General features: G+C 41.6%; 1 protein-coding gene across 9 annotated transcripts in view; it reads left to right on the top strand.

Moving 5' to 3' along the window:
* arb2a (ARB2 cotranscriptional regulator A) overlaps nt 1–25,151 on the top strand; it is a 918,141-nt gene that overhangs the window by 97,875 nt on the left and 795,115 nt on the right. For all 9 annotated transcript variants that reach the window (XR_013579777.1, XM_078565142.1, XM_078565161.1 and 6 more), the window contains 2 exons: nt 12,940–13,005; nt 18,874–19,065. Coding sequence is in view for 8 of the 9 variants with exons in the window: in XM_078565142.1 (XP_078421268.1) it covers nt 12,940–13,005; nt 18,874–19,065 (258 nt within the window). In the remaining variant the exon portion in view is untranslated. The remainder of the gene's footprint in view (nt 1–12,939; nt 13,006–18,873; nt 19,066–25,151) is intronic.

Here is a 25,151-nt window from a genome sequence, read left to right as displayed (position 1 = left end):
GACAATAACAGGATATTCTAGAAGGTGCCTTTTGAATGTTGATTTATAATCCAACATAGGTCAAGGAACAAGAACTCCATGACCATCACAACATTTGAACATTGCCTAATAGATTTTATTTTTGGGATCTATTTTATATAACAAAGAATAGAAGAAGGAATTTGACATTTATGCAGCATCTTTAATTTCTCAGGATGTCAAAAAACACTTCAAAGACAGCGAAGTACTTTTGAAATGCTGCCACTAGGAATATGTGGCATCTGATTTGCACACAGCAAGATCTCAACAAATAGCAATCAGAGTAATTAACTAGTAAATCTATTTTGGTGATGTTTAAGAGATAAATATTGGCTGGGGCACTTCTACAATTTAAATTTATTAATATAGGATGCATAAGATGCACCAGAAGTTCCACTTTTCACCAAGAAAAAGTAAGATATGCATACTTAAATGTAATATACACATTCTTGGATTGGAGGGCCACAGTTTTTCTGGGTTACATCTAAATATGAGACACATTGCTTTTGTTTCAGTTATTATGTAGTTAGTTTAATGGATATCCTGATTGAGCAATATTACCAAATACAGCTGTTACCTTTAAAGAAATGTATTTTTCATACATGCTATTGATTATGTGAAAGTGTGTCAGGGAACATAGAAAGATTTACGGCGCAGAAGGAGATCATTCAGTCCATTGTGTCTGTGCAGGCTGAAAAGAAGTAACTCGTCTAATGTCACTTTTTGGCTCTTAGTCCATAGCCCTATAGATTACATTACCTCAATTGCATATTCAAGTGTTGTTTTAAAAGCGATGAATGGTTTGCCTCTGCCATCTTTTCAAACAATGAGTTCCAGACACCCATCACTCTGTTGGTGAAAAAATTATTCCTCAACTCCCCTTTAATCCTTCCGTTAATTACTTAATATCTCTGCCCCATGATTATTAACCTCGACTAATGGAAATATGTCCTTCCCATCCACTCTACCTAGGCCCCTCATAATTTGAAATACCTCACTCACTCTCTCCTCAGCCTACTCTGTTCCAAAGGAAACAAACCCAGCCTATGCAATCTTTCCGCATAGCTAAAGTTCTCCATTCCTGGCAGCATCCTCATAAATTTCTTCAGTACCTTCTCTATTGTGTTCAGAGCCGTTCTGTAATGCAGTGACCAGGACTGTATGCAGTACACTAGCTGCAACTTAGCTAGTGTTTTGTACAGTTCAAGTGTAAACACCCTGCTCATATACTCTGTGCCTTGGCCCATAAAAGAAAGTACTCCGTATGCCCTCTTGACAACCTTGTTTCCCTGTCCTATTACTTTGAGGGATCTATAGACATAAATGTTAAGGCCTCTCTGTTCTTCTACGCTTTTTGGAATCCTACCATTATTGTGTATTCTCTTGCCTTGTTTGTCCCCCCTCAAATGCATTACCTCCCACTTCTCTGGATTGAAGTCTCCATTTGCCACTATTCTGCCTACTTGACCAATCCATCGATATCTTCCTAGAGTCTACAGCTTTCTTCCTCACTATCAACCACACCTCCAATTTTCATATCACCTGCAAGCTTCTTCATCATGCCCCTACTTTTAAGTCTAAATCATTGACAGATAATATATATATCACAACAGCAAGGGACCCATTAGAGTCTTGTAGAATACCACTGAGAACAGCCTTCTAGATCCTTTGGATCCAACTTATCGGTTTCCCTTGGATCCCATGAACTTTTAATTTATTGATCAGTGGGACCTTGTCAAAAGCTTTGCTAAAATCCATGTGAACTACATCAAATGTGTTACCGTCATTGACCATCTTTGTTCCTTCTTCAAAAAATTCAATCAAGTTAGTCAGACATGACTTTCCCTTAACAAGTCCATGCTGACTGTCCTTGATTGTGCCTCTCTAAATGATGACTCATACTGTCTCAGAAGTTTTTCCAATAATTTATCCACCACCAAGGTTAGGGTGACTGACCTGTTTTCACTATTCCTTCCTTCCATTTTAAACAACAGTACAACTTCAGCTGTTTCCACTTCTCTGTCACCATGCCTGTAACCAGAGAAGTTTAGAAAATGCTGATGCTAATCTCCACTATGTTTTCCTTTGTTTCCCATAGCAGCCTGAGATACATTTCATCTGGGCCTGGTGATTTGTCTACTTTCAAGGATGCTAAATACCTTAATATTTCCTCTCACTATATTTATCTCATCCATATGTCACACTACAAGGTGTGCTTTGTTCCTTTCTGTTCTGAAAACAGATGCAAACTATTAGTTAAGAAGCATACCAATGTCTTGTGCCTCCACACACACAAGCTGGTTATGAAAATCTGCATCTGTTAACAGTTGCTTCTGCAAAGCTGCAGCAGCAGACCATTAGAGCTTATGTATTGATAAGGAGGAAACCTAAGGATGAAGGAACTCCATCCCTGTTTGTCTTTTAAACTGGGCCTGTCATGCCAACTCCCGCTTCCTCACTACGTCTGCTGTCCCTAATTGGACAGAAAATTGGGCCACTAATTGGTTATCTCTTTGAAAATTGTGTTGGCTGTCAGGTGCTGACTTGGAGCAGGTTTGGAATCACAAAGTGATCCCAACCCTAAAACTAAGAAAGAGGTGCACGGTCAGTGAGGGGAGACTTTGGACTGAGTGAGACAGAGACCGAATGAGTATATTTGGGAATTTGGTTCAAAGTTGGAATTCAGTGTATAAGGGGAAGAGGTGCTTTCGGTAAGGTTTACTGCAAGAAGTAAAGTGTGCTGAGTGAGGAGTTTGGTGATGGGCAGGGAGGAGGTGCTTTTTTTCTTCTACGCTTTTTCAGCCTCAGGTATTTGATTCCTACTTTGCTGCAGCAGAAGGAGCAGGTAAACCAGTAACTGGTATTATTAGTTTTATCAGTATTGTAAGTACTGTATTATTTTATCAATATTATAAAGTTTACTGGCAGTGCCAAAACTGATTGGAAGATGTAGGCTTTATTGATTATGATTAATTAATTAGCAATTATTAATTAATTAACACATATTGCAGATGGCAGGAAACGTGATGTGCTGTGATCGCAGGATGTGGGAGCTTCTGGATACCAGTGTGATCCAGGGCAAACACAACTGCAGTGTTTGCAGCTGCAGGAACTTCGGCTCCAAGTTATTGAGCTGGAGGCTGAGCTGCAGACACGGCAGCACATCAGGGAGGGGGAAGGTTACCTGGACATTTTATATTAGGAGACGGTCACACCCCTTAGGATAGGGTCTTCAGATTTGGTCAGGGACAGGACAGTGTTACTGCAAATGAGGCAGTTAAGAAGATCCAGAGGGTAGGAGTGCAGGAGCCTCGGCCCTTGCAATTGTTCAACAGATTTGAGATTTTTTCAGCCTGTTTGGATGAGAGCGGGAGCAGCAGGGTGGATGAGCTGACGGGCCATGACAGGAAGCCATTTAAACAGGGGTAGTTACAAGGAATCTAGTGGTTGTAGGGGCAGTATACTCAGGGATTAACACCGTTCTCTGCAGCAAAGAGCATGAGCCCAGACGGCTGTGTTGCCTGTCCGGTGCCAGGGTTTGGTACGTCTGCTCAGGGCTGGAGAGGAACTTGCAGTGGGAGGGGGAAGACCCAGTCTTCATGGCCCATGTGGTACCAACAGGATTGGCAGGACAAAGAAGGAGGTTCTGCTTATTCAGTGTGAGGAATTGGCACCAAATTAAGAAGCAGAACTTCAAAGGTCATAATCTCTGGATTATTACCTGAACCATGTGCAAATTGGCATAGGACAAATCAGATTAGGGAGATGAATGTGTAGTTCAAAGACTGGTGTGGGAGAAGTGGGTCCTGGTTCATGGGTCACTGGCACCAGTATTGGAGAAAGTGGGACCTGTACTGTTGGGATGGTCTACACCTGAATCGTGCTGGGACCAGTGTTACTGCGAGCCATGTAACTAGGGAAGTAAAGAGGATTTTTAAACTAAGTGGTGGGGGCAAGGGTACAAATTTGGGAAGATGTGGCAAATCAAACAGTAGAGACAAGGCAATGGAGAAAGGTATTACAAGAAATGAAAAACAGACCGTGACAGAAAGGGATAGAGAGTACAAATCTAACAGTAAGTCAACAGATGAGGCTAGAGTTATAAAAAGAATAAAAGGATAAAACTAAAGACTCTGTATCTGAATGCATGAAGCATTCGAAACAAAACGGATGAACTTAGAGTGCACATAGAAATGAGTAAGTACGATTTGATAGCCATTATAGAAACATGGCTGCAGGAGTACATGTATTGGGACCTGAATATTAAAGGGTATAGGACATGGAGGAAGGACAGGAAGCAAGGAAAAGGTGCAGGGGTGGCTCTGTTAGTTAATGATGGTATTAGCAAAATAAAGAGGGATGACCTAAGTTCAGGAAACTAGGATGTGGAAACGGTTTGGGTAGAGATGAGAAATGGTAAAGGCAAGAAGTCACTTGTAGGAGTTGTGTACAGGCCCCCTAATAGTAACTACATGGTAGGGTGGAGCATAAAGGAAGAAATAATTGGAACTTGTCAGAAAGGCATGGTGATAATCATGGGAGATTTTAATCTGCATAACGACTGGAAAAGTCAAATGGGCATAGGTAGCCTAGGTAGCATAGGTGTCCTGGAATGTTTCCAGGATAGTTTCTTAGAATAGCGCATTTTGGAGCCAACCAGAGAGCAGGCTATACTAGACCTGGTATTGTGCAACGAGATGAGATTAATTAATGATCTCCATGAAGGCGCCCTAGGTAGCAGCCACCATAATATGATTGAATTTTACATTCAGTTTGAGGGAGAAGGCATGGGCCCAAGACTATTGTTATGATCCCAGCTGAGGTTACCCATGGACAAGCCTGATCCCATAGAGGAACCCAGCCTGATAGATCCTAACTTTTAATTTTGTTTGTTTAGATATGTGGAGAGTGGCTACTGAACTGGAGTCAGCTAATGAACTTTTAACAAAAGAATAAAACATTTATTAGGCAAGAAAAGATTAACTATATTAAAATATTCCTTCACCCACAATTTTACCTTTAGAGATATATACAGATTTGTAAGGATAACGCAAGTTACAAAAGCTATCTTATACTCCAATGTTCACAGTAAGTACACAGTCATAGAAACCAGGAGTAGGAGCAGGCCATTCAGACCTTTGAGCCTACTCCGCCATTCATTATGACCCTGGCTGATCATCCAACTTAATAGCCTGCTCCCGCTTTCTCCCCATATCCTTTGATCCCTTTCATCCCAAGAGCTATATCTAACTCCTTCTTGAAAACATGCAATGTTTTGGCATCAACTACTTTCTGTGGTAACGAATTCCACAGGCTCACCACTCTCTGGGTGAAGAAATTTCTCCTCATCTCAATCCTAAATGGTCTACTCCGTATCCTCAGACTGTGACCCCTGGTTCTGGACTCCCCCACCATTGGGAACATCCTTCCTGCATCTACCCTTTCTAGTCCTGTTAGAATTTTATAGGTTTCTATGAGACCCCACCTCATTCTTCTGAACTCCAGCGAATATAATCCTAAATGACTCAATCTCTCCTCATATGTCAGTCTCGCCATCCCAGGAATCAGTCAGGTAAACCTTCGCTGCACTCCCTTTATAGCAAGTACATCCTTCCTCAGATAAGGAGACCAAAACTGCACACAATATTCCAGGTGTGGTCTCCTGGAAGGCCCTGTACAATTGCAGCATGACATCCCTGTTCCTGTACTCCAATCCTCTGGCTATGAAGGCCAGCATACCATTTGCCTTCTTTACCGCCTGCTGCACCTGCATGCTTACCTTCAGCAATTAGTGTACGAGGATACCCAGGTTTCATTGCACATTCCCCTCTCTCAATTTATAGTCATTCAGATAATAATCTGCCTTCCTGTTTTTGCTACCAAAGTGGATAACCTCACATTTATCCACATTATACTGCATCTGGCATGCATTTGTCCACTCACTCAGCTTGTCCAAATCACACTGAAGCATCTCTGTATCCTCCTCACAGCTCACCTCCCACCCAGCTTTGTGTCATCTGCAAACTTGGAGATATTACATTTGGTTCCCTCACCTAAATCATTGATATATATTGTGAATAGTTAGGCTCCCAGCACCGAGACCTGCGGCACCCCACTAGTCACAGCCTGCCATTCGGAAAAAGACCCGTTTATTCCTACTCTTAGTTTCCTGTCTGCCGACCAGTTTTCTATCCATCTCAATACACTACCCCCAATCCCATGCGCTTTAATTTTACACGCCAATTTCTTATGTGGGACTTTGTCGAAAGCCTTCTGAAAGTCCAAATGAACCACATCCACTGGCTCCCCCTCATCAACTCTACTGGTTACATCCTCGAAAAATTCCAGTGGATTTGTCAAGCATGATTTCCCTTTCGTAAATCCACGCTGACTCTGTCCGATTCTGCCACTGTTTTCCACGTGCTCTGCTATTAAGCCTTTTATAATGGAATTTTCTAGAATCTAGAATTTTCCCCACTACCGACGTCAGGCTGACTAACCTACAATTCCCTGCTTTCTCTCAACCTCCCTTTTTGAATAGTGATGTTACATTAGCCACCCTCCAATCTGTAGGAACTGTTCCAGAGTCTATAGAATCTCGAACGATGACTACTGATGCATCCACTATTTCTAGGGCCACTTCCTTAAGTATTCTGGGATGTAGATTATCAGGCCCTGGGGATTTATTGGCCTTCAATCCCATCAATTTCCCCAACATCATTTCCCTACTAATACTGATTTCTTTCAGTTCCTCCCTCTCACTAAACCCTGTGTTCCCTAACATTTCTGGTATGTTATTTGCATCTTCCTTTGTGAAGACAGAACCAAAGTATGTATTTAGTTGGTCATCCACTTCTTTGTCCCCCATTATAAATTCCCCTGTTCTGACTGTAAGGGACCTACATTTGTCTTCACCAGTCTTTTTCTCTTCACATACCTATAGAAACTTTTACGGTCAGTTTTTATGTTCCCCTCAAGCTTACTCTCGTACTCTATTTTCCCCTTCTTAATCAATCCCTTGGTCCTCCTTTGCTGAATTCTAAACTGCTCCCAATCCTCAGGCCTGTTGTTTTTTATGGCCAATTTGTATGCCTCTTCCTTGCATCTAATACTATCTCTAATTTCCCTTGTAAGCTGTGGTTTGGCCACCTTTCCTGTTTTACTTTTGCGCTAGACAGGAATAAACAATTGTTGCAGTTCACCCATATGCTCTTTGAATGTTTGCCATTCCCTATCCACCATCATCCTTTAAGTAACGTTTCCCAACCCATCATAGCCAACTCGCGCCTCATACCATCGTAGTTTCCTTTATTAAGATTCAGGACCCTAGTCTCAGAATCAACTATGTCACTCTCCAACTTGATGACGAATTCTATCATATTATGGTCGCTCATTCCCAAGGGGCATCGCACAACTAGATTGCCAATTATTCCTTTCTCATTACACAATACCCTGCCTAGGATGGCCTGTTCTCTAGTTGGTTCCTCAGCGTATTGGTCCGGAAAAACACCCCGTATACACTCCAGGAATTACTCCTCTACGGTATTGTTACTAATTTGATTTGTCCAATCTATATGCATATTAAAGTAACCCATAATTACAGATTACAGATAGTTACAGTCCATGTACCAATAGGCGACATGTGGTCAGACACAGCACAGTCTGAAACCAAGTGACAGATGCCACCTCAAACAGATGCTATGGATCTCTCCTCAACTGCCCCCAGAAACTTGTTACACCGTGAGCCAACCAGCTTCACTGCACTCCATCTTTCACATGAGGGTTTCCAATCGCCACTCTCAAGACCTCGCCTTAGAATCTTCTTCCAAACTGACACTTTCTCTCAGACAGGGTTCCTACAAGGGTTCAACACCAGGGTTTCAAACTCTCCTTCCGATGTTCCTCTTCCCTGGGTCACCACATACATTCAAGCTGTCCTGTACGCACTCTCTCTCACTGACTCAGCCGTCAACAGTACACCACTGCTTCACATGCCCATAGCAAAGAGTAACAGACCTTCAGTTGTCTCTTTGGACCTTCTGGCCTCTTGCAAGCTGTTCTCGCTTTAAATCTACTTTCAGCAGCTTTTGTCTCTTTAAATCTGAAGCTTGGAGCCTTTCTTTCTGCCCCTCACTCTTATCTTCACTTAACAGGACCTTTTCCAGGTTCCTGTCCTTTTGACCACATGGTCTGTTTGGGACTTTCTCCTGTGTCACTCCTCTTAGTTTTGGGGTTCTTCTTTAGCTTGGGACTGGCTATCTGTCTCCTTTGTTCCAGCCTCTCATGGAAGCTATTTGCAAAACAAACTGAACTCAAACAGCTTCCAAATCAAACTGTTGTTTCTAGTTTCTTGTGTGTGTGTGTCTGTGGGAGGGACATTTCTCCCTGGATCCCTGTTGCTAGGCAACAGCCCAGTTTCTCTACTCTGGTTTGTTTAACTTAGCTGCAACAGTCATAAAACTCAGTAGAAATGCAGTGCCTTTTAAAGTGAAGCTAAAACTCAATTTGACCTTTCTTAAACACCCAGATATAGAAATACAAATCAAATTTAAACATTAAAGCTAAAACTCATTCATAACACCCACAAATACAAATATAACTTAAACTATATCTATTTCCTAACACTATGTTTTTAAACTTAAATAAGGGCAATTATGAGGGCATGAAAGCAGAGCTGGTTAAAGTGAATTGACAAGTTGTTGGAATTCTTTGAGGAAGTAACATGTGCTGTGGATAAAGGGGAACTGGCAGATGTACTGTACTTAGATTTCCAGAAGGCATTTGATAAAGTGCCACATCAAAGGTTATTGTGGAAAATAAAAGCTCATGGTATGGAGGTAACATATTGGCATGGATAGAAGTTTGGCTGGCTAACAGGAAGCAGAGAGTATGTATAAATGGATCTTTTTCAGGTTGGTAAGATGTAACGAGTGGTGTTCCACAGGGATCAATACTGAGACCTCAACTATTACAATTTATATAAATGACTTGGATGAAGGGATGGATGGGAAGGTCGCCAAATTTGCTGATGACACAAAGATAGGTAGGAAAGTAAGTTGTGAAGAGTACAAAAGGAGGCTACCAAAAGATATAGATAGGTTAAGTGAATGGGCAAAGATCTGGCAAATGGAGTATAATGTGGGAAAATGTGAAATTCCCCATTTTGGCTGGAAGAATAAAAGAAAAGCATATTATCTAAATAGTGAGATTGCAGAGCTCTGAAATGCAGAGGGATCTGGGTGTCTTAACACATGAATCACAAAAGGCTAGTACGCAAGTACAGCAAGTAATTAGGAAAGCTTATAGAATGTTATCATTTATTGCGAGGGGAATTGAATATAAAAGTAGGGAGGTTATGCTTCAGTTATACAGAGCACTAGTGAGACTACATTTGGAGTACTGTGTACAGTATTGGTCATTTCATTTAAGGAAGGATATAAATGCATTGGAAGCAGTTCAGAAAAGGTTTACTAGTGTAATACCTGGAATGGGCGCACTGTCTTATGAGGAAAGGTTGGACAGGCTAGGCTTGTATCCGCTGGAATTTAGAAGAGTAATTTTAAATAAATAATTCATGGGATGTGGGCTTCGTTGGCTGAGCCAGCATTTATTGCCCATCCCTACTTGTCCTTGAGAAGGTGGTTGTGAGCTGCCTTCTTGAATCGCTGCAGTCCATGTGGTGTGGGTACACCCTCAGTGCTGTTAGGAAGGGATTGCGAGGATTTTGGCCCTGCGACAGTAGAGAAAAGGCAATATATTTCCAAGTCAGGATGGTGAGTGACTAGGAGGGGAACTTCTAAGTGGTGGTGTTCCCATCTATGTGCTGCGCTTGTCCTAGATGGTAGTGGTCGTGGGTTTGGAAGGTGCTGTTGAAGGAGCCTTGGTGAATTCCTGCAGTGCATCTTGTAGAAGGTACAGACTGCTGCTACTATGCATCGGTGGTGGAGGGAGTGAATGTTTGGATGTGGTGCCAATCAAGCGGGCTGCTTTGACCTGGACAGTGTCAGGCTTCTTGAGTGTTGTGGGAGCTGCACTCATTCAGGCAAGTGGGGAGTATTCCATCACACTCCTGAACTTGTGTCTTGTAGTGCACAGGCTTTGGGGAGTCAAGAGGCAGGGTACTCGTCATACTATTCCTAGCCTCTGAACTGCTTTTGTAGCCACAATATATATATGGCTAGCCCAGTTCAGTTTCTGGCCAATGGTAACCTCCAGGATGTTGATAATGGGGGGATTCAGATGGTAATGCCATTGAACATCATGGGGCAATGACTGGATTCTCTGTTGTTGGAGATGATCATTGCCTGATAGTTCTGTGGCGCGAATGTTACTTGCCACTTGTCAGCTCAAGCTGATATTGTCCAGGTCTTGCTGCATTAGGTCATGGACTGCTTCAGTATCTGAGGAGTCGCAATTGGTGCTGAGCATTGTGCAATCATCAGTGAACATCCCCACTTCTGACCTTGTGTTGGGAGGAAGGTCATTGATGAAGCAGCTGAAGATCGTTGGGCCAGGGACACTACCCTGAGGAACTCGTGCAGTGATGCCCTGGAGCTGAGTTGACTGACGTCCAACAACCACAACCATCTCCCTTTGCGCTAGGTATGACTCCAACCAGTAAGAGGTGACTTGATTGAAACATATATAATCCTGAGGGGCCTTGACAGGTTTGATGTGGAGAGGAGGTTTCCTCTTGTGGGAGAATCTAGAACTAGGGGTCACTGTTTAAAAATAAGGGGTTGCCCATTTAAAACGGAGATGAGGTGGAATTTTTTCTCTGAGCATCATGTCTTTGGAACTCTCTTCCTGAAAAGGTGGTGGAAGCAGGGTTTTATTTTTAAGGCAGAAGTGGATAGATTCTTGATAAACAACGGGATGTTAGGTTAGCGGGGGTAGGCAGGATGCAGATTTGAGGTTACAATAAGATCAGCCATGATCCTATTAAATGGCAGAGCAGGCTCGAGGGGCTCAATGGCCTACTCCTGCGCCTTGTTCGTATGTAAAGTTCAGCCCCTTGTTTCTGCATATAATTGGGATTTCTGCCGAATTTCTGCTAAAGCTACTATGCTGGTATGGGAGAAGCCACGAGGAAATTCCGGATGGAGTTTATTCTTCATGTTGATATGATTTCAAAATAAAATCAAAACCTTATTGTGATTATATGGAATGAACTGCATATCCCACATTTGCTTTTGTCATAACTGTTTGAGCCATATAAATGGCCTGCAACGTTATGCTATAACATCCATCCTTGCCCATAATCCCCTCCATGGCTTTTCCCAACTCTGCTTCTATAACCTTCTGTAATCATGTATATTAGTGCACACCCTTTGCTCTTCCAAATTTGACCTGCTCTACACCTTCTTTTGCTTCAGTAGTAAAGATTTCAATTATTTTAACGCTGCGCTCTAGAAGTTTCTCTTTTTTTAACGTTACAAAAGTGACTATACTCCAAAAGTTCTTCATTGGTAAAGTGTACTGGAACAGCCGATGGCCATGTAAGGTGCTATATAAATGCAAGTCCCTCTTTTCTTTCATTGTACCTTTAAATCTCACCTGCTTGCTACTCTCTTCCTACCTTGTAAAGCCTTGTCAAAATCTACCTCCTCCACGCTGTCATTGGTTTTGTGTCCTTATTATTTTACTACTGCTAAGCATCCATTTTTGTCTCTGTGATGTACCTTGAACGTGGACTATATTCGTTACTTCACAGAGGTAAAAATGGATGCTAAATAACTGCAAGCTGTTGCTGGAACATCAAGCCAGTTTCACATGCACTCCGTAATCTGTTAATATTCTGAAATTTGGTACTCAGATGTTGACAATTTCAATTGAAACAATAAATTCAACAATCAAACAATTTTTAATAATATAACTGTATATTTCAGACTGAAAGAGCCCATCTAATGGATTCTCAAAGGATAGAGCTGATTCCTATATTACATTTGATGCAGGCTGATAATGCATGTTATAGGGGGAATCTGTTTTGAATGGCATAAATAATATGAGACAATATTAACCAAATGCCATGATTTGGTATATATATTTTTAAAATATTAATACAGTGTAATCTCAATTATCCACCGTAATGGAAGGGAATCCCAGCAGATAAAGGAAATAGTGGATATCGAGAACTGATTACTGCTCCTATTTCAAGTATTTTCTGTTGTTATTTCAAACCTCCCCATGAGTTTTCATAAGTTACGATCCCTTTGTCCTACTCCTGCCAGTAGGATCAGCTGGTGCTGTGGAACAACTGATCTGCAAGCTCAAGTGTACTTGTGTATCTGCTCACAACTTAAGCTGTCATTTCCACCTTGGTTCTGAAAGGCAGCCAAAAATGCTCCTGTGAAGCCAGCCAATGGCTTCCCACTTAGAGATAAATGCCAAAAGACCACATGTGTTCATCTCCAGTGATCTTATTGGCAGTCTCCGCTGAGATCACTGTTGTAGAACCACAGATACAGATCCTGCCTTTTTAAATGTTCTCCAGTGCCAGTGAACAGAGTTTGTTGAATATAACGTGCACTCTGCTCACCATCTTAGAAGCTTACTTAAAAACCTTGGCCCAGTATTGATTTTGCTGGAATTAGCATTGCGAAAGCTGTCAATGGGATTGCAGGAGATAAGTGCATGCTGCTTTTAGAGCACCACTCTATAGCTAGGGGACATCTTAAGGGAGTATTTTTGGTCAACACTTTGAATCCATAATAGTTGGAATTCAGGACAGTTGTATAGAGAGCATTGATCCTGCAGATCAGCGGATCTTTTCGACAGGATCAGTACAGTAAAGATGTGTTGCTAGCCCTGGCCAAAAGCAGGGATGAGGCAAACATGGATAATTAAGATTTCTCCTTATACAGTGTATTTTGAGTATGGATAATGTATGTATAATTCTTGGATAAAATTTTGTCTTTGCAGATTATTACCCACTGTGTTTATGAACTTTTAGAAAATGAATGTCATTTGAAGAAGGTTTATCTCCCGGTAAGTTAAACTTGTGCAACGTTATAAATATCTATCCATGCACATTAATTCAGTTGCCACATATAAATGAAAATTTCAGCATCATTGGTGAGGCATTCACTTGAGAATGTTAAAATTTAAGAAGCTTGTGTCATTATAATCCCATTTTCGTTAGCTGGTCTGTCAGGCAATTTATTGTAAAATCTCATTCTGAACTGTCCATAATTTACTTCCTGTCATAAGCAGCAGACTTAATTGTTGACAATAAAGACAAAGGAAAGCATCTTGGGACCGAACCTTCTGAGGGGGATGGGGTGGTGGTAGAACATGTTCCACAGTAATTGCTAGCATGCGCCTGCCTGTGACGTCCACCGCTGACCCTGTCAAGTTTATCAGGTTCAGGGGAACTCATTCCCTCTTTGTTTGTATAGCACTTCCAAAGAAAGATATGCCACTTGGTTTTAAGCAAATTATTATTAGAGCTATTTTAATTTGAGGGTTTGTGTTAATGGTTTCTTAACTAATGGAACCAAAGGCTGACAAGCCTCCTGGACCTGATGGCCTACATCCCAGGGTCTTAAAAGAAGTGGCTGCAGAGATGGTGGATGCATTTGTTGTAATCTTCCAAAATTTCCAGATTCTGGAAAGGTCCCAACAGATTGGAAAAATGCAAATGTAACTCTATTCAAAAAAAGGAGGTAGACAGAAAGCAGGAACTTATAGGCCATTTAGCCTAACATCTGTCCCTGGAACAATAGTAGAATCTATTATTAAGGAAGTAGTATCCGGACATTTAGAAAATCACAGTACAACCAGACAGAGTCAACATGGTTTTGTGGATGGGAAATAGCGTTTGGCAATTTTATTAGAATTCTTTGAAGATGTAACAAGCAATGTGGATAAAGGGGAACTGGTAGATTTGGTGTATTTTGATTTCTAAAAGGCACTTGATCAGGTGCCACACAAAGGTTACAACACAAGATAAGAGCTCATGCTGTTGTGGGTGATATACTAATGTTGTTACGACCAGGTGAGGAGGGGTCGAATAGCTCCCTTTTTCCCCTCTTCTCATTTGACTGTGACAGGTTTTTTTGTTTAAAAAGGATGTACTTGCCAATTCTGTGAGTACTTAACTGTTTATGTGCTGTGATCATAAGACAACCCAATAGGACAGGTTTTGTTGAGTTTAACAAAGAAAGAGGTTAGCTTTTTTATATTTAAATCAATCTAAGTAAAGTAATAAAATACACATTGACTTTTGTGAGCATGCACACACACACACACACACAGACACACTTGAAGTTCACACACACAAGCACATGCACACATATACACACACACACAGGCACACACCTGCACACACATACATCACAGTATGGGGAAGGATAGATTGGCCAAATTACAGTCCATAAAAAAAAGTAAGAGTGTATTGTCTGTAGTTTGCTGACTTGGCTGGCTTCAGGCCAAATTTGATGATCCCGATGCTTCTGATTTAAAGATGTAGATGACGTCAATTGGTTGTTCTTTGGGAGAGGGTAGTGCTGGTTTGGATTCTTTTAAGAAATCTGTGCCGCAACAGGGTATCCCTGAATGATCACAGTCAGCTAATAAGGCTCAAAGCTTAATAGGTGGGCTGGAGAAAAATGAGGGCTGGAGGGACCCCACTTAGGTCACCTCCCTAAGCTGCTTGTCCTCAGTTCTGCTGAGAAAACATGTGCTTAAAATATACAAAGGCTTAGATTGTCATGTGACCTTACTTCTTCAACTGCCAGGGGAATTTTAAAAAAGTCCGTGTATTGCAAAGGGGCTTGATTATCTCATGTCTGGAAGCTAACTTAGCCAATGTCCCATTGTCCAAGCGATTAGTACTTATGGCCTGTGTCCAACAGTTGAATACCTCAGGTGACTGCTAATTAGTTAGGTGATATGAGTTCTTTCTATTACCCTAAAGTTATTGTCTTTGGGGTTTGCAGACAAACTGGCCTCACTCCAATAAATTGGAATGTGGAATGTATAGTAATGCAAATTGGGGTTAGCCATCTTGGGCTGTGAGTTCAAGTAACTTTAGTCTCTGTGTTTTAAAAAAAGTTTTTAAAAGTTCAATCCAGGATTCCAGCCTATAGATTTAAAATAATTATTTGGCATAAAACACATCTTCATGACAGCATGGATGGAGGATTGGGTAACTAACAGAAAACAGAGAGTTGAGGTAAATGCGTCATTTTCAACTTGACAAATTGTCATTAGTGGAGTGCCACAGGGATCAGTGCTGGGCCTTCAATTATTTATAATCAATATTAACGACTTAGATAATAGGACTGACTGAATTGTAGCCAAATTTGCTGGCAATACAAAGGTAGGTAAGAAAGTTGTGAGGATGATACAAAGAATCTGCAAAAGGAAAAAGATAAGTTAAGTGAGTGGGCAACAATTTGGCAGATGGAGTCTAATGTGGGAAAATATGAGGTTGTCCACTTTGGCAGAACGAACTGAAAAGCAGAATATTATTTAAATGGAGACAGACTGCAGAATGCTGTGGTCAGATGGGTCTGGATGTCCTTGTACATGAATCACAAAATCAGAGCATGCAGGTACAGCAAGTAATTAGGAATTAGCAATGGGAATTGGAGAAAATGCTCCGCTAGTTGGATTCACACCTAGCACAAAGGAAGATGGTTGTGGTTGTTGGAGGTCAATCATCTCAGTTCCAGGACATCACTGCAGGAGTTCCTCAGGGTAGTGTCCTAGGCCCAACCATCTTTAGCTGCTTCATCAATGACCTTCCTTCCATCATGAGGTCAGAAATGGGGATGTTCGCTGAGGATTGCACAATGTTCAGCACCATTTGCGACTCCACAGATATTGAAGCAGTCCATGTCCAAATGCAGCAAGACCTGGACAATATCCAGGCTTGGACTGATAAGTGGCAAGTAGCATTCACATGCCAGGCAATGACCAACTCCAACAAGAGAGAATCTAACTATAGCCCCTTGACACTCAATGGCATTGCCATTGCTGACTCCTTCACTTTCAACATCCTGGGGGGTTACCATTGACCAGAAACTGAACTGGACTAGCCATATAAATACTGTGGCTACAAGAGCTAGTCAGAGGCTAGGAACCTTGTTGCAAGCAACTCATCTCCTGACTCCCAAAGCCTGCCCACATCTACAAGACACAAGTCATGAGTGTGATGGAATACTGTTCACTTCCCTGGAATGTGTGCAGCTCCCACAACACTCAAGAAGCTTGACACCATCCAGGACAAAGCAGCCCTCTTGACTGGCACCCCATCCACAAACATCCACTCCCTCCACTGCCGACTCACAGTGGCAGCATTGTGTACCATCTACAAGATGCACTGCAGAAACTCACCAAGCATCCTCAGATCAGCCATGATTTTATTGAATGGCATGGCAGGCCCGAGGGGCTATGACGTTATGGGACTTAATACAGTTATTTGGCTGGCATAGATTTTGGTAAAAGGAATGTAGATGGAGGATTTCTTGAATTGTATCCAACATATTATCAAAAATTCATATTCTTTCAATTGAAAGTAATATGCTGCCTATTGATATACACAGAACACTGTTATCGAAGCAAAGTTTATTTGCCTATTTGAAAGGCAATTAGATAGATGCTTGAAAAGAGGGCTATTGAAGAGAATGGGGAATGAGCAGGAAAGTGGGATATAGTGAAAAACACTTGATTGAGTTCATTCTGTGCTGTAATACTAGAACATTAAAATGGTACCACAAATGCAAATTTCCTGATATATCCCAAACACCGCAGTAGGTTACCTGTTTGTATGTGGAGACTGAACTTCTTGATGAGCATGTCTATGGTGGGCAAGCTAGTATTTAAGCTGTGATGCAGTTTTGGATAATTGTGTTTGGGCTGGGTGCTTCAGAGAAATCTAATACAATTATATATATGTTAATTATTGCACTTAATAAGCTCATATAGTGGTTTCTGTTTCACTTCATCAAGTCCGAGAAGATTTTGTCAGTGCTGGTACAGTGGTTTCTGTTTCACAACATCAGCCTGGATTTTCATCCTCGAGATGGATGTTGGGAAAATTCCAGGCTCAGTCCGCCCACCTCTGCAAAGGCAAGAACTTCATTGCTAAGGACGAGTGCAGGCTAGTGGTCGAGCCAGCTGATCTGGAAAAAATTTGGAGGCAGCCACAGAGACTTCTGGGGGTGGAGACGGGTTGCTGTTGAAAGCACACAGGCCTTCCAGCCCTCATCCCTCACACCACCTCATCCTCCAAACAACCCCCATGCCCCATCCATGCCAACGCACGCCCCCACCCACACCTATGGCCCCTCATCCCCTCTATGGCAAGCTTTGACCTTACCCACCCACCATGACCCTCATGTCCCCTATGCCAAGCTCTGTTCTTCCACCCACCATCTATGGGCCTTCATGCCCCCATGCCAAGCTTTGCACTTCCACCCACTCCCTATGGTCCCCTCTGCCAGGCTGTGCCCTTCCACCCACTATGGCACCTAATACCCCATGACAATCTCTGCCCTTCCCCACTTCTGTAGCTCCTCATGCCCCTATGCCAAGTCCTGCCCTTCCACCCACACTTTATTGCCCCCACACCAAACAGTGCCCTACCACCCACCCCCATGCCAAGCTCTGCCCTTTCACCCACCCTCTCTGGCCCCTCATGCCTCCATGCCAAGCTCTGTGCTTCCACTCGCCCCCTATGGCCTCCATGCCGATCTCTGCCCTTTCCCCACCCCCTATTGCTCCTCAGGCCCCCTATGCCTAGCTGGAGCACTTCCATGCCCATTGACCAACTATACACTGTCTTCAGCTAATGAACCCTATAGTGTACAGTGGCATGTGTAAAAAAGAGCATTAAATATGTAATTCTTGGTAAATACGTAAATTTCTAAATATGTAACTCGTAACTTCCTTCTATGGTGAAGAAGAAGTCATTTCACGGCAAGCTAATAACAAATGTCAATCATCCAGACTCTTTAAAGTATCAATTACAGAAACCACAAACCCTTGAGGCCAATTAACTTGTGTAAACAAACACTGTGAAATTGTCAGCAGAGATCAGAGAGCCTGAGATGTCAAACAAACCAGTGTTTTCTCTGGGGCGCAGGCATTTTAGTACTCTAATGGTTGTCTGACTCTCAGCCATAATGAGAGCGCTTCATCAAACATACAGGATTATGGGCTTTATAAATAGGGACATAGAGTACAAAAGCAAAGAACCTATGATAAACCTGTATAAACACAGGTTTGACTTCAACTGGAATGTTGTGTCCAATTCTGGGCATCCCACATTTGGTAGGATGTGAAGGCTTTAAAGAGGGTGCAGAAAAGATTCACAAGAATGCTTCTTGGGATGAGGAACTTCAGTTATATGGATAGATTGGAGAAACTGGCGCTGTTTTCTTTAGAGAAGAGAAGGTTGAGAGGAGATTTAGTGGAGGTGCTCTAAATCATGAGGGGTCTAGGCAGAGCAGATGGGGAGAAACTATTCCCATTCGTGGAAGAATTGAGAACCAGAAGAAACTGATTGAAGGTGATTGACAAAAGAAGTAACGGCGACATGAAAATAAACTCTTTAATTCAGTGAGTGGTTTGGATCCAGAATGCAGTGCCTGAGAGTGTGATGGAGGCAGATTCAGTTGTGGCTTTCAAAGGAGAACTATAATTATCTGAAGAGAACAAATTTAGAGGGCTATGGGGAAAAGGCGGGAGAGGGGACTAGGTGAATTGCTCTTGCAGCAAGCGGGCACAGACATAATGGACCAAATGGCCTCCTTCTATGCTGTAACCATTCTATGATTCTTTATATTTATCATTTTAATATACACTTCAGTATGATTTTCAAATCATTTTTGCTTTTATTGAATTCAGGTGGATGCTACAGAAGGTGAACCAAAGAGCTTCATCTTTATGAGTGAAGATGCCATAACCAACCCTGACAAATTGATGGTCCTGATTCATGGTAGTGGGGTTGTCCGGGTTGGACAGTGGGCCAGACGACTGATAATCAACGAAGACCTTGACAGTGGCACTCAAATACCTTTCATTAAAAGGGCTATGGACGTAAGGCTAATTTTCAGAAACTTGATTCTGTTTTTGCTGCATTTCTTTCAATGTATTTTTTAACCACTTGTTTTTGCCGTGATACCTGGAAAGAATAGAAAACCACTGACTTATAATGGAACATAGGAATGTATAGGAACAGAAAAGATCATTGTAGTCCATCTGGCTGGTTCCAACATTCAAAAGCAGAATATAAAGTTCACTACTTTTAAGTCTTAATTGTTTTTCTTGACAAATCCTAGTTCAGTTACCCCTTAAAATTACTTTTATCATCAGTCTTATTACTAGAGGTTCAGCCATATGGGGGACAGTCCTGGTATTTCAAAGCATGTGGCACATCCACAGCAGTAACTGTTCTGCACTTGGCATGTTCAATGTCGGTGATCGGTTTATTCATGCTATTCTCCAGAAAAACCTTCAACACTCTGCAGGTCTCCTTGTAAACCAAGCCAAAGATACATTTAACACTACCTGAGTCAGGAGGTGGATGGCTGCCATGATGATATCCTCAAGGTTATCTCTGAACACTTCACAGTGATGCTTGGCTGCTCCTTTCTCTAGCCTCTCTGTCACCTTTCCCTCTACCACTCATTATCAGCATTCAAAGTTAAACCTCTAACAGATCTAAATCGCTTCTCATCCCAAATGTTCAGCACCTTCTTCATGAGATAGTTCTTTCTAAACTGTCCATTCTCTTTTCCTTTTCAGAGCTGCATCCCATGCCACCTTGTCATTCTCAGGGTCATGGGAAGCAGTTTCTCAGGGTTCAATATGTGAATACCTTTAAGGATCTTGCATATCTCAACACTACCTTATATTGGTGTCATCTTCTTCAGTGCAAGTTAACTCAATTTTTGTAATGTCCTGGTGAGTCAGATATCTGATGGAAGGAAGCCTTTTGTTACACCTTTTCTAGTATCAAGTGGCCCTTCTAATAATATGGTAAGCAGAACTACACATTACTCTCCCAGTAAGGTCAAATTCTATGCCTTGCATTGTCTCAGAGCCACATTTTGTGATGTATGTTATTCAGCCCAAAATTGCCTTATTTACCACTGCTGTATACTGGTTTCAACAATCACTCCACCAATATCTCCAATACCCTTCCAACTGTGTCCAATGAGCAAGACCCTTTTATCTATAGCTCAAATATTTATTTTCCTTTGCGAATCTCATAAATTGACACTTAACCATATTGAATTTCATTTGCTATTTCTTAGCCTAATTCCCTGAAATCTCTACACCCGCTCAATCCACATCAGCATTTGATGGAATTTGTGTGATTGTTTGCACCTCCCTCCTAACTTAGTGTCATCAGTAGATTTTATCCCTACTTTGAAATGTTGGATGTACAATGTGAGTTACAGAGGTTCCACTACTGATTCAAGTGTTTTAAATTACATGCTTATTAAATCCACTGTGCCTGTGTATTTGTTTACTTGGGTGCTTTCATTTGTAATTCAAAAGGGGCTGGTTTCCAAGTGTCAATAATTATTACATTGACCCAAATCCAATTAAAAAATGGCAGTCTTAGCATTAATTCTCCTTTAAGCATTTTTACATTTTTCTAATGTTCCAGTAATACATATCTGCTTCATCTGGGCTACAAGTGAGCTTGAATCCAGTACTGCAGTCAGTCTTATCAATTTGTTTTATTGGTATAGTATTCCATGTGTACCATGATGATGATAGATAGTCAGGCATTATAAATATGTTTTGGTAACTAGTGCTGTTGGGCAATGTTACTCCTTTCCCAATGATTCACGTGACTTCAATATGGTGTAGTGGTATTTTACTAAGTTTCATACAAGCCTCAGCAACGATTTGTGCCTTAGCTGTAACTTACAGTACAGAATGAGAATTACATCACCCATGCTGTTATGGGCAGTTTGTGCCCACTTGTTAGGAGTAATGAAGAAAGCTACCCCACCCCACCACCACCTGGGGTTTCCTCTGTTCAGTGGCCCTTGTTTTTACCCTTGCTGGGAGTTTCCTCTGTTCGGATCATGAATCCTCCTCTTGATGGTCATTGCTGCCTGGTCCCTTTGCAGGAGCCTTTGAGACACCTATCAGGGCAAAGTGGGGATTGAGTGGATTTCAGGATGCCATATCCCTTGTCTGTGACAATGAAAGGGACAGTTTCCCAATTTGTTATGCTTCTTTTAAGGCTCAAGTCTGCCAACTTGGGCTTCTCTCTTACATTCCTGGTGTGTTCTCAGGTTAAGAATTATAAGGACCCTATGATGGGAAGAGATAGTTCCTAATCTCATGGCTGTGATTGGGTAACTTGTTAGTCTAACTGCATTATTGCTACGTTAACAATTTCATATTTTGTAATTGTATTAATCTTCTTTTAACCTAACAGTTTTGTAAAGCTTGACAGTTTGTAGGTTATGTGGCATTAAACACTCTTGTGTGGGTTAATTACTGTGTATTTATTTGATTAATACAAAATGGTGATCAAATAAAGGATACTAAAAATTAAACTTCCAATGATATAGGTGTTACAATGAATCAAAGGATATGTGAAGTTACAACAGTACCTCCAATCTGTTAGTAGTCATCTGTTCTATATTTGTTCTAAGAAGTGATTACACAAAGTACAAATCTGATACAGATACTACATGTGGTGGTGTAGTCTTTCTATACTGGTGTGTAACAGATACTCTAATAATGACATGGTTAAATTTATGTAGCAGACTATAATGCCTTCAATAGATAAAATGAAATGATAGCATTTGTAGCATTTTTGCTTGAAACAAAGTTGGTTACTCTCATTACAAAGCACTGCACATACAATGATTTGTCTTGGCAGTGTTGGAAGCCATTTTGCAAACAAGAAACTTTTAAAAATAATTTCTGTCAAGTATATTTTCCCTGAGTCATTGATTTTCTTTTCATGTATTGTTTTCAATTTTTTTTTTGATGGTATTGACTGAGGGAGGAATGTTGGGCAGACATTGGGAGAAAACCAGGCAGCTTAAGTCCAGGCCTCAGCTTAAAGTTTTATTCTATAGTGTTAATACTAATGGCAATTGTATTGTTAAGGTTTAATGGCAATTACATTGTTAAACAGGTGATGGGTATTTGTACACCTATAAATGGGGATAGCTGGGGCACTAGTAGGGTGGAGGAGTGTTGACTCTAGATTAAGTCAATAAACGCTCTACAAGGAAAAACTCTTTGTCTCAGTTTTGACTTCACCAACTGGCTTGGATCCGTGTAACGTGGTAGCAGAGGATGGTTACCTAAAGGTGAAGATTGGAAACATTGGAAATTTTGTTTCAGACGGAAGATTATAATCAGAGTTACTTTTGAGAAGAATGCTGAAATCAAGGATAAAGAATCAGAGTATGATTTTCTACTATTGTTTTGTGAGGCTGAACCTTCTGACCAATGGTAGAATGAAGTGGATATATAGACACGGGTTACATCCTTACCAAAGAAAAGGCAAGGTAATGGCCTTGGCACTTTCGCTTCTTACCAGAAGCAGGATCAGGTGCAAAGTATTTTCAGAGCTAGAGGCTCATCATTTGGACACTGAGGAAGGTTTAAATAATCTCTTAAATATCATGGACAAAATTTATAAAAAAGATGATCTGTTAAATACTTATGAGGCATGGGCAGACTTTGATAAATTTAGAAGGATGGACGGTAATTCCGTAGAAGAATATATCATGGAACTTAACACGTTATATAACTAACTACAGAAATTCTACCTGGAGACCCCTAATTCAGTGCTTGCTTTCAAATTGATGGATTGTGCTAAAGTATCGTACATAGATAGGCTCCTGGTCTTGACTGGAGTTAGATTCTCAGAAAGAGATACACCTCTGGAACAGATTTCTGAAGCCTTAAAAAAAATTTCTAGGGAAACATTCATTTCTAATCACTTTTATGGCAACAATGGGACATTCAGCGATAATACAAAAGATGGAGGATTCAATGTTAGCAGCATTTCGAGACCGTTTAGATATGGGGCGCCAACATCAATATGAAAGAAGAAACACGAACAAAAGAAGAGGATAGAGATCATTTTGGTAGCTCTAGTGGACAACAGGAATTGGGTAATTATGGCCAGAGAATGAATCCCAGGAATAACCGAGGAATGGTAATCAGGTGTTGCAGATGTGACTCGAAATATCAAGGAACAAAGAACAAAGAAAAGAAAAGTACAGCACAGGAACAGGCCCTTCAGCCCACCAAGCCTGCGCTGATCATATTGCCTGTCAAACTAAAATATTTTGCACTTCCGGGGTCCGTATCCCTCTACTCCCATCCTATTCATGTATTTGTCAAGCTGCCTCTTAAACACCGCTATCGTACCTGCTTCCACCACCTCCTCTGTGGGCGAATTCCAGACACTCACTACCCTCTGCGTAAAAAACATGCCCCGCACATCTCTAAAGTTTTCTCCTCTCACCTTAAACCTATGTCCCCTAGTAATTGACTCTTCCACCCTGGGAAAAAGCTTCTGACTATCTACTCTGTCCATGTCACTCATAATTTTGTAAATTTCTATCAAGTCGCCCCTCAATCTCTGTCGCTCTAGTGAGAACAATCCGAGTTTCTCCAACTTCTCCTCATAGCTAATAACCTCCAGACCAGGCAGCATCCTGGTAAACCTCCTCTGCACCCTCTCCAACGCCTCCATATCCTTCTAGTAATGTGGCGACAAGAATTGCACGCAATATTCCAAGTGTGGCCTAACCAAGGTTCTATACAGCTGCAGCATGACTTCCCAGCTTTTATACTCAATACCCCTGCCAATGAAGGCAAGCATGCCATATGCCTTCCTGACTACCTTATCCACCTGCGTTGCCACTTTCAATGACGTGTGGATCTGTACACCCAGATCTCTCTGCCCGTCAATGCACTTAAGGGTTCTGCCATTTACTGTATAATTCCTGCCTGTATTAGACCTTCCAAAATGCATTACCTTGCATTTGTCCAGATTAAAATCCATCTGACATTTCTTCGTCCAAGTCTCCAACCGATCTATATCCCATTGTATCCTTTGATAATCCTCTTCACTATCTGCAACTCCTCCAACCTTAGTGTCGTCTGCAAACTTACTAATTAGCCCAGTTACATTTTCCTCCAAATAATTTACGTATACTACAAACAGCAAAGGCCCCAGCACTGATCCCTGCGGAACACCACTAGTCACAGCTTTCCATTCAGAAAAGCACCCTTCCACTGCTACCCTCTGTCTTCTATGACCAAGCCAACTCTGTATCCATCTTGCCAGCTCACCTCTGATCCCGTGCGACTTTACCTTCTGTACCAGTCTGCCATGAGGGGCCTTGTCAAAGGCCTTACTGAAATCCATGTAGATAACATCCACTGCCCTTCCATCGTCAATCATCTTTGTTACTTCCTCGAAAAACTCGATCAAGTTAGTGAGACACCACCTCCCCTTCACAAAACCACGCTGCCACTCACTAATACGCCCATTTGCTTCCAAATGGTAGTAAATCCTGTCACGAAGAATCTTCTCCAATAATTTCCCTACCACTGACGTAAAGCTCACTGGCCTGTAATTTCCTGGATTATCCCTGCTACCCTTCTTAAACAATGGAACAACATTGGCCATTCTCCAGTCCTCTAGCACCTCACCCGTAGCCAGTGAGGATACAAAGATTTCTGTCAAGGCCCCAGCAATCTCCTCCCTTGCCTCCCTCAGTACTCTGGGGTAGATCCCATCTGGCCCTGGGGACTTATTCACCTTAATATTCTTCAAGACGCCTAACATCTCTTTTTTGATCTCAACATGATCCAGGCTATCTACATACTCTTCCCTAGACATATTGACCGCTAAGTCCTTTTTGGTGAATACTGATGAGAAGTACTCATTTAGTATCTCTCCCATTTCTTCTGGCTCCACACACAGATTCCCACCTCTGTCCCTGAGTGGGCCTACCCTTTCCCTGGCTTACCCTATTGCTTTTTACATATGTATAAAAGGCCTTGGGACTTTCCTTAATCCTGGTTGCCAATGACTTTTCATGACCTTTTTAGCCCTCCTGACATTATGTAATGAATAGTCTGAAACTGAATAACAGGGTTTTTGAAATGACACATGA

Source organism: Cetorhinus maximus, chromosome 2 (assembly GCF_964194155.1).
Source record: "Cetorhinus maximus chromosome 2, sCetMax3.hap1.1, whole genome shotgun sequence".
Lineage (NCBI taxonomy): Eukaryota > Metazoa > Chordata > Chondrichthyes > Lamniformes > Cetorhinidae > Cetorhinus > Cetorhinus maximus.
This window is presented reverse-complemented; position numbering and strand designations above follow the sequence as displayed.